At 35.5% G+C, this 13,862-nt stretch overlaps 2 protein-coding genes across 3 annotated transcripts; one reads left to right on the forward strand and one right to left on the reverse strand.

Moving 5' to 3' along the window:
• The first annotated feature begins 241 nt into the window (after nucleotides 1-241).
• LOC132177421 (uncharacterized) lies at nucleotides 242-9,439 on the forward strand. 2 transcript variants are annotated; one of them, XM_059589728.1, is made up of 15 exons: nucleotides 242-404; nucleotides 1,278-1,945; nucleotides 2,051-2,363; nucleotides 3,082-3,228; nucleotides 3,316-3,404; nucleotides 3,537-3,644; nucleotides 4,197-4,323; nucleotides 4,660-4,724; nucleotides 4,813-4,987; nucleotides 5,497-5,691; nucleotides 5,806-5,853; nucleotides 6,513-6,659; nucleotides 6,804-6,886; nucleotides 8,269-8,384; nucleotides 9,004-9,439. In XM_059589728.1, exons 2-15 carry the CDS (start codon nucleotides 1,347-1,349, stop codon nucleotides 9,084-9,086), a joined length of 2,295 nt encoding a protein of 764 aa, XP_059445711.1. In that variant the 5' UTR covers nucleotides 242-404; nucleotides 1,278-1,346; the 3' UTR covers nucleotides 9,087-9,439. The 2 variants fall into 2 exon arrangements, with proteins under 2 accessions (XP_059445711.1, XP_059445712.1); XM_059589729.1 differs by having other exon boundaries at nucleotides 1,281-1,945.
• A 138-nt stretch (nucleotides 9,440-9,577) lies between these two features.
• LOC132177422 (mogroside IE synthase-like) lies at nucleotides 9,578-12,470 on the reverse strand. The gene is made up of 2 exons (XM_059589730.1): nucleotides 11,766-12,470; nucleotides 9,578-10,447 (listed from the first exon to the last, which is right to left on the reverse strand). Exons 1-2 carry the CDS (start codon nucleotides 12,396-12,398, stop codon nucleotides 9,719-9,721), a joined length of 1,362 nt encoding a protein of 453 aa, XP_059445713.1. The 5' UTR covers nucleotides 12,399-12,470; the 3' UTR covers nucleotides 9,578-9,718.
• Nucleotides 12,471-13,862: the final 1,392 nt, after the last annotated feature.

A 13,862-nucleotide genomic window follows, 5' to 3' on the forward strand; every position in this document is an offset into this window, starting at 1 on the left:
AGTGATTAATGTGATTAAAAAATAAAAATATCGATAATAATTTTGAGAAGAATTTTTAAAATTTTTGGATTGGTCCGGTCCGGCCTTTGTCAAACTCAGCCCAAGAGTATACGTTTCCGCAAGAGCCGAATCTCAACAACATCTGGACAGGTGTCAGCACCTGAAAGCGTCCCAAAACATATGTCCAAATCAACGTTCCCACCAAATCTGTTGGAGTAAAAACTACTATCCATAAAAACGACGTCGTCATTGGCTCTTCTCTGAAGCTGTGTAATGTATCGCCTGCCCCGGCTTCATTCATAACCCTCTCTAAACCCCGCTTAGACCCAAGCTTTTTGCTCTCGGCGAGATCGATCGTCCGACGTTGATTTCTCGATCACCGGTTCTGATTTCTCACTGAAATCGTAAGTGTATACACCATCATCTGAACCCTATTCACAACCGAACGCACCGTTTGAAGATTGTGTAATCTTTGTTCCTGCACAATGATTACATTTGCGTTTCTTTATTTTGTGATTTATTGTGGTTTTATAAGGAACCAAATCGATTCAAGTTAAACCGAGTATTGGTCGACGTTTCTTGCGAAACAACCTTTTGCTTGCGATCTAATTCTTCATCTTCGTTTTCCGATGCTAGTTTTGTCCGCACGAAGAATTAGTTTGTGTTGTTTAAGGCTTAATTTCGAGAAATGAGGTTGATAGTTAGATATCTGAAGTTCGTTTAGTTTTTCTTATCAAATTATCTCCAATATTATATTATCAGTGTTAGCGTTGGTTGCAAAATTGGATTTTCTGCTCTGTTTGGTTGCGTAGAAATCGAAGGAAAAGAAAGATGTTAACCATGGAAACTTTAATACTTCTTGTTTATTTATTTATTTATTTTTAACTATTATTTTATTTTACAAAAGAATTTTGTAGAACATATAAAGTTTACAAATTTATTCATAAAAAAAAGGAAAGAAAAAAAAAAAAGAAATGTTAACGATTTGCATAGAAAATATCATTTTCTTCTACTCATTTTTCTGTTCGATTAATGTTTTTGAAGTACATTGTAGCGAACAGATAGGTTGGTTTACTGAAACATGGTGTTCTTCTCCGTAATGTAATTTTGTTTAATGAGTTTACACAGTTCATTCTGATAAAGGCGGATTGTATATCGGATTGTAGTGATAGTGTCTTAAATTTTTTCTCTGATGGGTGCTTTGTGGGAATGTTATTATATTTATCATTTGTTAATGTTGTGGTTTGATTGGTCTTTTTGTGAATGGAATTATCTAGCAGCTTAACCGGGTGGTCTCTTGAGAAATGTGAAGGTGATTCTCTTTGTAAAGAGAGAGGAATTTGATAATGGCATCCAAAGCAATTTTGAGAAGGAAGAAATTCATTTCTGGTTACGTGAATGCCTCCACTCGCTCAATTCAAAGTTTCCCATGTATCAGTCAAGGTCATGCTCTGCAGAATTTTGATGCACAGGGTTCGAAGTGCAGCGAAGACTACCCTTCTACCTATTTTAGTCGCATGAAGGATGGGGATAAAGTTTCGGTGGCAAAGGAGGGATTATTACCTTTTTCAGGGTTAGGACAGTTTAGACGTGGATATTATGGAATTACAGTTTTGGGTTTTGGAAATGGCAGATCAGAATACATTTCTCCTATGGGGATGGGATTGATGTCACAGTCAACTCGAAATGCTTCCACAGCTGCAGCCAAACAGCTTGAAATGGACAATGATAACGAGAAAAATAAAGAAATGGTTGCTAAAAAGAGAAAGGAAGCATCTCCAGAGGAATGTGATCAAGCTGTTGAGGGTTTGAGTAGTGCAAAAGCCAAAGCGAAGGCAAAGCGGCTGCAAGAATCTCATAAGGCTACTAAATCTGGTCTGCAAAGAGTATGGGCCACTTTTTTAGGGATTGGTCCTGCTTTGAGAGCCATAGCTTCTATGAGCAGGTTGGCCTATTTCTCCAAATGATGCATATATATTATTCAACTTAAAAAATTAACCAACATGATTTTATGAGTGCTGCTTGTTTGGTTTGCTGTTCCTTCCTGCAGGGCAGACTGGGCCAAGAAACTTGTTCATTGGAAAGATGAATTTAAATCAACATTGCAACATTATTGGTTGGGTACAAAGCTACTCTGGGCTGACGCGAGGATCAGTTCAAGATTGCTATTAAAGCTTGCTGGTGGGAAGAGTCTCTCTAGAAGGGAGAGACAACAACTAACGCGAACCACGGCTGATATTCTTAGGCTAGTTCCTTTCGCAGTTTTTATCATAGTTCCATTCATGGAGTTTCTCTTGCCGGTATTTCTGAAATTATTTCCCAACATGTTGCCGTCGACTTTTCAAGACAAGATGAAGGAGCAGGTACTGGTTGTAATGGATGTTGCTAGAATTCTATCTTCTTTTTCACTTAACTTTCACCTCTTCTTTTTTCTTGCTCTTGCGATGATGTTCCTGCATGGAATGACTCTTTTGGAACTACTGTGGTGGTAATGTTTGGTTATAAAGTACTACTCATCAAGAGATTAGTTCCTTGATGCTCGAATAGGATGTGCCCCTCTAGGTTAAACCTTGCACTCTGGGGCTGTTGATTTTAGTAGTTAGATGGATATCTAAGCCCCATTGTAGAAGAATTGAGTACCTGAGCGTGGAATAGGGCTAGAAAGTGAGTCTTAAGTATTGTGCAGTGCATTACTTTGCTAACCATGAATATGAGCCATTTTTTGTGTGGAAGGAGTTTTTTTTTTTTTGAATAATTTGTTTCTCCTGACAGTGGAACTTACGCTGCAAGTATTCTGTAGCTTGTACTTTTTAGTTTTTTCTCTTAAAGGAAGGGTCTCCTTGACTCTGCGTGTAAACCACATATTTGTTTATGAACCCTTAGGCTCTTCTAATTTGTAAATTTTCTCTATAAGGAGACATGTCCATGTGCATTTGTAGGCACACACAAACATCTTCACATAATACTGTGTGTCCATTGAAACATTGACTTATGCTTAGATTTTTACTTTTTTGCATTTTTTGTTTGCATTATATACTCTAAGTTGAATGTTTGGTTTAACCTCAACTGCTCAATTTGTAGGAGGCATTGAAAAGGAGGTTAAATGCAAGAATAGAATATGCCAAGTTCCTCCAGGACACTGTGAAAGAAATGGCAAAGGAAGTTAAAAACTCACGGAGTGGAGAAACTAGAAAAACAGCCGAAGATCTTGATAAGTTTCTTAACCGGGTGAGGAGTTTAGTTTCATTGTCCTCCTTGGTTTTCCTCCTCCTTTCTTTCTTTTGTTTAACATGTATGTCTTTTCTTTTTATGCAGGTTAGAACGGGGGCCCTTGTCTCTAATGATGAAATTTTGGGCTTTGCTAAGTTGTTTAATGATGAACTTACTCTGGATAATATCAGCAGGTTGCCATCATGATTACTGTGATATACGAAGAATCTTTTCTACCTCCCTTTTTTAATGATATCAATACCATTTGGTTACCACCTGAGAACCAATCATAATTTCTATGCTTATTCTTCTTTTGCTGCTATCAGGCCTCGGTTACTCAGTATGTGCAAATATATGGGAATCGACACAAAATTATTCAAACTTACTTTTACTGATGCATATTTACGTTACATGCTCCGAAAAAGACTCCAGCGGTAAGAGCATGCTTTGACATCATTAGCAAATTCTATACTTTTCTCATAATGAGTTTATCATTTCTTTAAGAAATTAAAGTGTAAGAGAGTTGTGCAGCTGATCTGATAGGTATAGGGGTTCTCGGTTGTGTCATGCTCAGTCTTTAAGTGAAATTGGCCATAGTGGCTTATTGATGTAAGTCAATGGAATACAGGGTTCTGAGCATATGTCTGAGATGCAATTTTTGGTGCATTTTTAACATTAATTTAATAAGAGTATGAAAGTAATCTCATTTGTTGGGAGCTAGCGAGTTCACCCCTTAGCTATGGGAAATTATAAAAATCCGTAATGCAGGTGACTTACTACTGGCAATGAAGTCATCGGTTTGTGTGCTAAAGGTATCTCATAAACATATAATTTGTGTTAATTATTATTCAGAGTTGGGTAATCATTGTCCTCTGGCGATTTTATCAAAGATTTTACAAAAATCCTTTCTTGAGAATAGATCATAAATATTACTTTGTTTTGATATGTCTTTTCCTGATTGAATGCGCCCCTTTTCTCTTTTTTAGGATTAAGGCTGATGATATATTGATTGAAGCGGAGGGTTTGGAGTCCCTTTCAGAAGCTGAACTTCGTGAGGAGTGTAGGGAGCGAGGCATGCTTGGAGATCTTTCAGTTGAAGAAATGCGCCAACAGGTTTTTTCTTGAACCATGGCTACTTATTTCATTCCTTTCTTCTATTAGGCTGCTGAAGAACTGTCTAAGGTTCGCAACTTGAGTGTGAGTTATGTTTGTGCTGTTTGTTATAAGTCATACTAAATGCAAGTTAGTCGCTGAAAAAATTACAAGTTGCTCCCCCCCACCCAAATTGTGTCATCCGAAGAAAATAGTAACTCTTACTTCTGTTCATTAAAGCTTTTAATGGTTTGAATTATATCAATAGAATTTCGGTAATACTTATCACAAAAAAGAGAATGGAACTTTGGTGGGTTTATTAATTAAATTGCTTAAATTGTTAACTCCTTTATGCAGCTTCGTGATTGGTTGGATTTGTCTCTTAATCATTCTCTACCATCTTCCCTTTTGATCCTTTCCAGGTAATCTAAAGCCCCATCAGTTGTCCTACTCACCGTCTTTGTCTATTCTGTACTCGATGATATCTTTATCTAGTTGATAAATATGCAGGTCCTTCATTGTGTCCGGGAGGTTGAGGCTTGAGGAAGTTCTCCAAGCTACAATCTCTTCTCTGCCCGATGAGGTTACAGATACTGTTAGTGTTACGGCTTTGCCATCTGAAGATTCTGTGTCAGAAAGGAGAAGGAAACTGGAATATCTTAAGATGCAGGAAGAACTAATCAAGGTTGATATTTGTTAATATTTTGCTACACATATAGGGGGTTTCTCTTGTATGCTTGTGTAATAGGGTTGCGTCCCTCTGTGTTTTCTAATGAGATTAAAGTACTTATCAAAAAAAAAAATTTGCTAGACATTTATGCCTAATTCACCAGCCCCTTCGCTGCTTTAGGAACTTGACTGAGATGCTTATTATTACTAGTTCTATCTAGAGGAGAATGCTATAATCTGATGATTAAGTCGATTCCATGATTATAAGTTCATTCCAATGACTTTGTTCTTTTAGTTTAGCTTATTTTATTTTAATATGAGTTAGTTTTGGTGCATTGTTGGCTGGTGTTGAAGCACAGAATAACTTAGTAGATTATTTAAATAAAGTATGAATTAGAAAATGGTTATTTAAGTTTCAGTACTGTGGATAATATCTGAATCTTGTTAGCAAATGAGGTTGAAGCTTTAAATCAAAATGGTCACGTACTTATTGAATTACATGATTTGCTTTAAATTAAATTGTAGGAGGAGGAAGAGAAAGAGGAAGAAGAGCAAGCCAGAATGAAGGAATCTAAAGCTAGTGAAGAGGATTTGGCACTTAAAGAGATGACTAGTCCAATAGCAAGAGAAGCACGCGAACAAGCCAGAGAAAGAGAACAAGAAAAACAAGAACACCTCTGTGAACTAAGTCGTGCATTGGCTGTTTTAGCTTCTGCATCTGTAAGGAGGCTGGACATTAAAAGCTTTGAATTGTTGAGATACTATTGGTTAATTTTATTTTCGCAACGTATTCAAATTTTCTTGCCTAAATTGATCTCTTTTCTTTTTCTACAGTCAGTAAGTAGAGAACGTGAAGAGTTTCTGAGGCTTGTCAATAAGGAGGTATTTCTTTGTTTTTATACTTTGGACATCTGTGATTGTGAATCACGATTAGTATTTGGTAACCTGTTTTCAGCACTTTTGTGTCCTATGTTGGCTTCAAAGTTTGATTCATGGTAGTTATTAACGATATTCCTCATAAAGGAGAATAAAATTAAAAATGAAGAAATAAATTATATGCTTCTTTTATCCATAAGGAGGACGATACTTTTGCACCTCTAGTTCTGAGTTATTCACATGTATCTACGTATATACTTGGGATATTCCTTGATTTCGTTGTCAATTCATGTTTGGAGGATCTCTTGATTGGTAGTTTTTTTTCATTGCCATTCAACCCTAGATTCTGTATACAACGTCTACTAGTAATATTTGTGACTATCTTTGCAATCAATTTATCTGATACTTGGCTTATATATGTAAAATCAATTTATCTCCGCTTGTAATATGATGTCTTTCTTTATTTTTTGTGTTCATTGGGTGCATAAGAATTTTGTGACAGGATAGGGTTATATGATTTTTTATGTTGATTCTGACAACCTGAATGATTCACTGGCTGATGTTCCTAATTATACCAGTCCTTGTTGTGTATATTTGCCGATGATTGTGTATGAGAGAATAGTTATTTATGCTTTGCTCACATGTAATTGCCTTGATGTTTCCAGATAGAACTTTATAATAGCATGGTAGATAAAGAGGGTACTGGTGGTGAAAAAGATGCTATGAAGGCATATAGAGCTGCTCGGGAGGAAACTGACAATACTGCTGAAGAGGCTGAAGGTGATGAGGCTTCGTCAGCACTCATAGAGAGGGTAAGAATTTTCAAGTCCAAGTATTATTTTTCTCTCTCTCTCTCTCTCTGTTTTTTTTTTTTTTTTTTTTCAGTTTCCTGGGTATAAAGATTATCGATTCACACAACATGACAGTAACTATTTCATGTCCTTTGTATATTTCAGGTTGATGCTATGCTCCAAAATCTTGAAAAGGAAATTGATGATGTGGATGCCGAAATCGGTGATCGTTTGCAACTACTTGACAGGTTTGTAATTGTTTCCTTTGTGTTCGCTCACCTATGTATGTGCATCAGATAAGCTGCTCTTATGATGGACTACAGTCCAATGAAATAGCTGGAAGACAACGGCTACGTCTGCCAAGAATTCTCCTAGTTTTTTCTTTTTTGCAGTTTGAAAAATATGTTTTTATCAAATATATTAACAAATAACTCAAAACATGAAACATCTTTAATAAAACTTTTCACACACCTTTTTGTAGGAATATTTTGACAAAACAATTGCTTAACTTTTAGAGAGAGGAGCAAACTTATTTCTTAAAAAAATTAAAAAATTTAGTTAAATTTTTTTTCTTTGACAATTAGAATGGCTGTGTGGCCACCCTGGCCAAATTGGCCACCCCTCTCCTCCATTAAGGCTGGCCACACAGTCACTCAAACCTCACCCAAAAACGCTTCTCATCCACCATAAAACACTTATCATCCTTTATGTCACATCAAAACAAATTTTCAAACCAAAAATAAAAAAACACTTCTCTGAAAACAGTAACAAACATAGCTAATGTTTTCATGGTATAACTTACTGGTGCTTCATTTTTTTCTCCCTTAGTTGGATAATTACTCAAGCGTGTCTTGTAATGTGATAAACTAATAACTATTTAACTTATGATTTTAAAGATAGAAATAATGTTTATATTTGTTTGGAGGCATTGTTGTAATGTCATGATAAGGCGCTCACATTAGAATAATTTACATGCATAATCAAATTTAGAAACGTATCTGGTTTTTGGAAAGAGACTATTTCTGCAATGCATAAGGACCCCTTTAGATGGAAAGTAACAGTCTATGTAGCTCTCAGAGTTTGACTTGATTAGATGACAGCAGCATTATCATCCTTTAGTACTTGGCCTACTTAGATTTGTCTAATCCTGGTAGTGTCTCATTAGAATGTGTAACAAGTTGTGGCATTTCCTGTAGTTGTTATTGTTGGAATTGGTGGCTCATATTAACACCAGTGGAAGTAGATGGGAATGGAGTGAACGTCGCGATAGCAACGTTCACGGAGCGGTACAGGGTATTTTGGAAATTTCCTTAATATGTCCGTACAAGTAGGGTTTTGGGTTTTTCTTATATATATATGTTATGATGTAACCCTGAATCATTAAGAGTAAAATACAGCCGCCTCTATGTGGATGTAGGCACATTGCCGAACCACGTAAATTTGTCTCTACTCTCTCTTAATCTCTCTCTTTTTGATTCTATATTGTTTCTCATTATTGTGGACAGTATCAACAATTATAACACTCATTCCATGGTATATTAATATGGGTAATGTGTCAAATGGTTGACTTTGTTGTAATGTTTAATACTTAACTTTATGTGGTCAAATAATAAATTCGGTATGCTTGCAGAGATTATGATGGAAAAGTTACTCCGGAGGAGGTTGCATCTGCTGCTATGTACTTGAAAGACGCATTGGGCAAGGAGGGTGTTCAAGAACTCATCAGCAACCTCTCCAAAGACACAGGTAAGTTTCTTCTGCCCTCTCTCACTCTCTCTCTCAATTTGTGATGTTCTATGATGTTTATAATTCATTTATAAAGCATATCAAAGGGTATAATTGTGTTTTGAAAAGTGTTTTTTGTGTTTTGGATTTAAATAGTTTTTGATGTGATAGAAAGTTGAAAGTGTTTTGAGAGAGAAAAGGGTCGGTGGGGGATGGGGCGTTCTACATTTGAGAAAACACAAACAGATATGAAGTTACTTCTTACTTAAAAAAAAATAAAAAAAAGAAAGTGGCCTTGCGGCCATCCCTCTGTTTTTTTGGTGGTCTTTTTTATGAATTATAAGTCAGTCCCGTTTTCTCAAAATATTCCTATAAGTGAAAAGTTCTGCAGCCACTCCTCTTTTTTTTGGTGGTCCTTTTATGAATTATAAGTCAGCCCCACATCTGAAAAATTGAACACTCGTTTCTCAAAATATTCCTATGAGTGAAAAGTTCTGCAAGGAAAATGTGATCTTTCCGTTGCTGTCATTATAGATTAAAGTTTTGGTCTTTCTGTTTCTGTCATTATAGATTAAAAATTTGATTAATTAAGTGGCATTACTTGATGAGAAACTGGATTATTCTCTACTTCATTGCACAGACGGAAAGATTCTTGTAGAAGACATTGTCAAACTGGGTAGCAGGGCAGAAGATGCAAATAAAGCCGACGATGGGGGTATATAGAGGGTAATATTCAAGTTGTGACTTCTAACTTTCAGATTTTGGCAGATGCTGTTGAATAACCTCTAAAATGGTTCCGGAACAATTTTCTCATTGCTTCAAATTCCAACGGTTAATTTTTTCGGCGTTGGTTTTGTCTCATATATAGAATGATATATTCTAGCAATCTGATAGCTAGGAAAGACGTGGTTGCTAGTTGATAGATAAAGATGATATATGTACACAGAACCAATACTGGGGGTGAGGTCTTCTTGTTGGGCCTCGTAGTTACATTTTTGTACTTGACATGAAAACCGATCTGTGTAGATCCTATATTAGATTGAAATAGTGCATCTATGATGTTTTACTTTGTGGAAGCTCCAGATGTTTTAAAATGTTGACTTTATCAAATTTGAACTGACCACCAATGTATCGATGAAACCATGAGAAACATTTCACAGCTCGCCAAGCACCCTTTCTCCTCTTTGTTTGGGAAAGCCACTCATGTCTTTTCAAACCATTAAAATTATAGTAAAATCATACATTTTCTCGACCATTATTCAAATATAGAGCTTCTGCTTACATTGGCATCAGGAGTGTGCATGAAATAAAATAGTAAAATCATACATTATTGAAATGTAGAGCAACTGTCTACATTAACATTGCGTGTGTGCAAGTTTTGCTAAAAACTCCTCTATATTTTTATCTGAGCTTCCACGTTCGTCTACAGCTTCTATAGCCAATTCCTTCCATCTCATTGAATTTTTTTTCATCTCTTTCCCTTCCTCCCCCTCCATTACTTTCCTTATACACAGCTCTATTTCTTCTTTGGTCACAATGCCTTTTTCATCCAGTTTAATCCTAACCCCTACCTTCCAAACATCCACAATGAATTTGGCATTAGTTGGTTGATCCGTCCATTGTGGCATCGCAACCATTGGCACTCCCAAGCTCAGTGCCTCAAGTGTCGAGTTCCATCCACAGTGAGTCATGAAGCACCCAATTGCCTTGTGTGCTAATACATCTAGTTGAGGGCACCAAGTCACAACCAACCCCTTCTCTGCTGTTTCCTGTAAAAAATTATTGGGAAGCTTGTTCTCTTCAGATTTTCTAACTACCCATAAGAAGTAGCAATTGCTATTCTTCAGGCCCCATGCTAACTCCTCCATCTGCTCTTCTCCTAGGGCTGCCAAGCTTCCAAATGATGCATAAACGACAGATCCAATTTCCTTCGTGTCTAGCCACTTCATGCAAACATCTGCATTAGGCTTGAAGAGGTTGAGATCATACTCTTTGTCATCCTCCAACCGCTTGTCTAAGAACATTGATGGAATAGTCGGTCCAATTGTTTTAATTGGCCATTGGCTTGCCATCCAATTCACCACCTAATAGAATTTAGAAACACGTTTAATCAAATCAAAAAAGAATGAATAAAAGTACTAAAGACATCCCAAAAACATGATGAAATATAATGGTTTTGAAAAGTATTTTTTGTGCTTTGATTTGAAAGTGTTTTTATGATGATGAGAAGTGTTTTTGGTTAGATAAACATTTGAGAAAATCATTTTTTGAGGTCCACTTAAGAAGATTTTGTATGGTAAAAAAGTTTTTGGAATTTTTTTTTTTTTTGTTTTTTCAGAGCAACAAATACTAAACATGCTTATTTTGAGACAACACAAATAATTGTGGAGCTGACTTTTTACTGATTAAAAAATTAAAAAAGAAAAGAAGAAAGAGTGTCCATGTAGCCACCCTCAACGGAGGCCACCCCTCTTCGATTGAAGAGGTCGTGTGACCACCCCTCTCCTCTATTGGGTAGTAGTGATGCCAGAGTTTTGGTTCTCAAGGCCACCCCTCTCCTCTATTGGGCAATGGTGAAGCCAAAGTTTTGGTTCACAAGAGGTATATAAGATTAAAAGATTAGAATTGAAAAAATATTAAATAATATAACTAACTGAATAAATAAACAATTCAACAAAATTGCAATTATATATTTCATATAAAATTAAACGATCTATTAATTGCTAGATTCGTTGAATCAACAAAATATTTATATTTTGCATATTGAACAATGTATGACCAATTTAATCTTTATATTTAAAATACATTTTCACCCATTTAAGAATATTAATGAACTATAATATGAGAATTCTCTTGTATAATTTTTTTTTTTAATTCTTGAAATAAATTTTTAAAAATAAAATACAGATAATAAAACAATACTCTTTTTTTTTTTTTTTTTTTGGCAAAGAAAGGTTAGTTCGTATATATTTTTCTTTATTGTTTTCATCTTTCCTGTTTTTGGAAAGGTACCAACTAACAAACATAACCTATCATTAGAAATTTAAATTTTCTGGTCTTTCCTTAAAACCCCTTTTAATATTTTAAAGGGACAAATAGATAAGATTAATCCACAATATATTATGCACATGGGATAAGCATTATCACACTTTTTCTTTTTTCTTTTTTTAATATTTTCACAAATAATGGGTTAACCTCTACACCTAAAAAATTCATTAAGCACATATTTTCTCAAAATATTCTTATAATATGGTCCGAATTTTTTATTTTTTATTTTTTTGAAAAGAGAAAAGACTTTTTGCAACCACTGCCAAACATAGACTCTTGTTCAAAACAGATAAAACGAATACATGCATGCACAAATATACATACATATGCATGTATCAATATATATATACCTACCTCTTGTTCCAACTTGTCGAAAGTGTTGCAGAAGATCCAATTGGCTTTGTGGAAATTTGAGAATTGATTGATTAAAATTTTGAAGAGAGCAGGATAGGAGGAGGCTGTATCATTGAAAAACGAAGGCACATCATTAAACCCTAGTGATGGCATGGAGGGTAAGGATACTGAAGGCGTCTGCAAGGGTATTTGTATGGTTCCTTGATGAGCATGATGATAAATTACATTAACTGCACAAGACTGAGTGAAAAATGGAGCTCCATCAACGCCAAGTTGCCTTGCTACGTCTAGAGCCCATGGCATGGCTGAGTCATACACGACAAGTTTTGGTGGGTGTTGGGAGCTGTTTTGTCTCTCAATCAGCTCTGCTAAGCTTTGTGACACTACTGAGCTGAAATGCTCGAGTCGTGCGTCGACAATTTCCAGCTTCCCGCTTTCCTCCGAGCCGTCGGAGATGGTCTCAAAGTGGACAGAGCTCTCTTGCAGGGCTTCCATGGACTTGCTAACAGAGGTGGTAGTGATTAATGTGACTCTTGCACCCTTTGAGGCCAGGCGCTTTGAGAATTGGAGCATTGGGTTTATGTGTCCTGGAATGGGGTAGGGAAGTACTAGAATATGAGTTTTCCTCTCCATTTCTCTCTCTCTCGATCTCTCTGATCTCTCTGTGGCTGATGTTCTTTATGGGTTCAATTGTAGTGAGGCTAGCTCCATGAGGTCTTTATAAAGTGAGTCTTTTGTGTAATGAGGCTTTTTTATGGGTTTTTTGCTTGCGTGATTGTCTTAATAATTTTTTTATTTTAATGATGATTAATCTAAGGATTGGTTTGGACTGTCATGTCAGCATTATATATAGGGATTCAACTTACATGTTGTAGTTTAAGCAATAGTCAAGATTAAATCTCAAAGTTGACTTACTTTTAAAATCTTTTAATAAGAGAGAGAAAATGAAGAGAAATTTTGAAAAATTCAATATTCTTGACTGTTGCTTAAACTACAACATAACAACATGCATGTAAGCTGAATCCTATATATAGAATACTTACGGATAAAAATATAGGTTTTAGAATTATTTAACCTAAAAATGTAGTATCCTTCCTATGGTGTTATATTATGATCGATCTCACTTAATAAATTGTCTAAAGTGCTCAATTATCTCCCTACCAACCTGTCATAACTTCCATTCGTTATATCCATCTATCTAGCTACCTCCCCCATGAAGCACAAAACTCGCATGCATCACCAAAGGTCCAAAACTCTTTTGTCTTTGACATTATAATTAAAAACAAAAACCAAAAACAATTACATGAAATGACATCACTGCTTAGGTATCATTATGGAACAGGACAAGAGGAGTCCTATATATTCATAATCACATGCATCTCTGCTTTTATATATATATATATATGTTAACTGTTGTGTATGTATATAATTGCCATTCTTCAGGCCCGATACTAGCTTAGCTCTCCCATGATCTGTTCTTCTCCTAAGGTTGCCAAGCTTCCAAATGATGCATAAACGACTGAGCCAATTTCCTGTGTCTAGCCACTTCATGCAAACATCTGTATTAGGCTTGAAGAGGTTGGGATCATTCTCTTTGTCATCCTCCAACCACTTGTCTAAGTACATTGATGGAATAGCCGATCCAATTGTTTTTAGTGGCCATCGGCTTGCCATCCAATTCACTGGCTAATAAAATTTAGAAAAAGGTTTCATAAAATAATTATAATGTCAAAGACGGAGGCCACCTCTCTCCAGCTGAGGTGGCCACACTGCTACCCCTTTCGTCTGAATTTTGCTTAACATGTAATTATAAGATTAAAAAATAGAGTTGAAAAGAATATTAAATTAATTAATAAACTATTCAACAAAAATGTAATTATAAATTTCATACAATATTAAAGGACCTATAGCTAGTAGTAGATTCCATAAATCAACAAAAATTTTATGTTTTGTACATTAATTGAACAACGTATGACGACCAATTTAATTTGCTAGCTTTCATATTTAAAATACATTTTCACTCATTCTAAAATATTAATTGATAATAGATCCAAATTCCGCACATCAGATTGAGATATTGATTGCTTGCAAAATTAG

Source organism: Corylus avellana, chromosome ca4 (assembly GCF_901000735.1).
Source record: "Corylus avellana chromosome ca4, CavTom2PMs-1.0".
Taxonomy (NCBI): domain Eukaryota; kingdom Viridiplantae; phylum Streptophyta; class Magnoliopsida; order Fagales; family Betulaceae; genus Corylus; species Corylus avellana.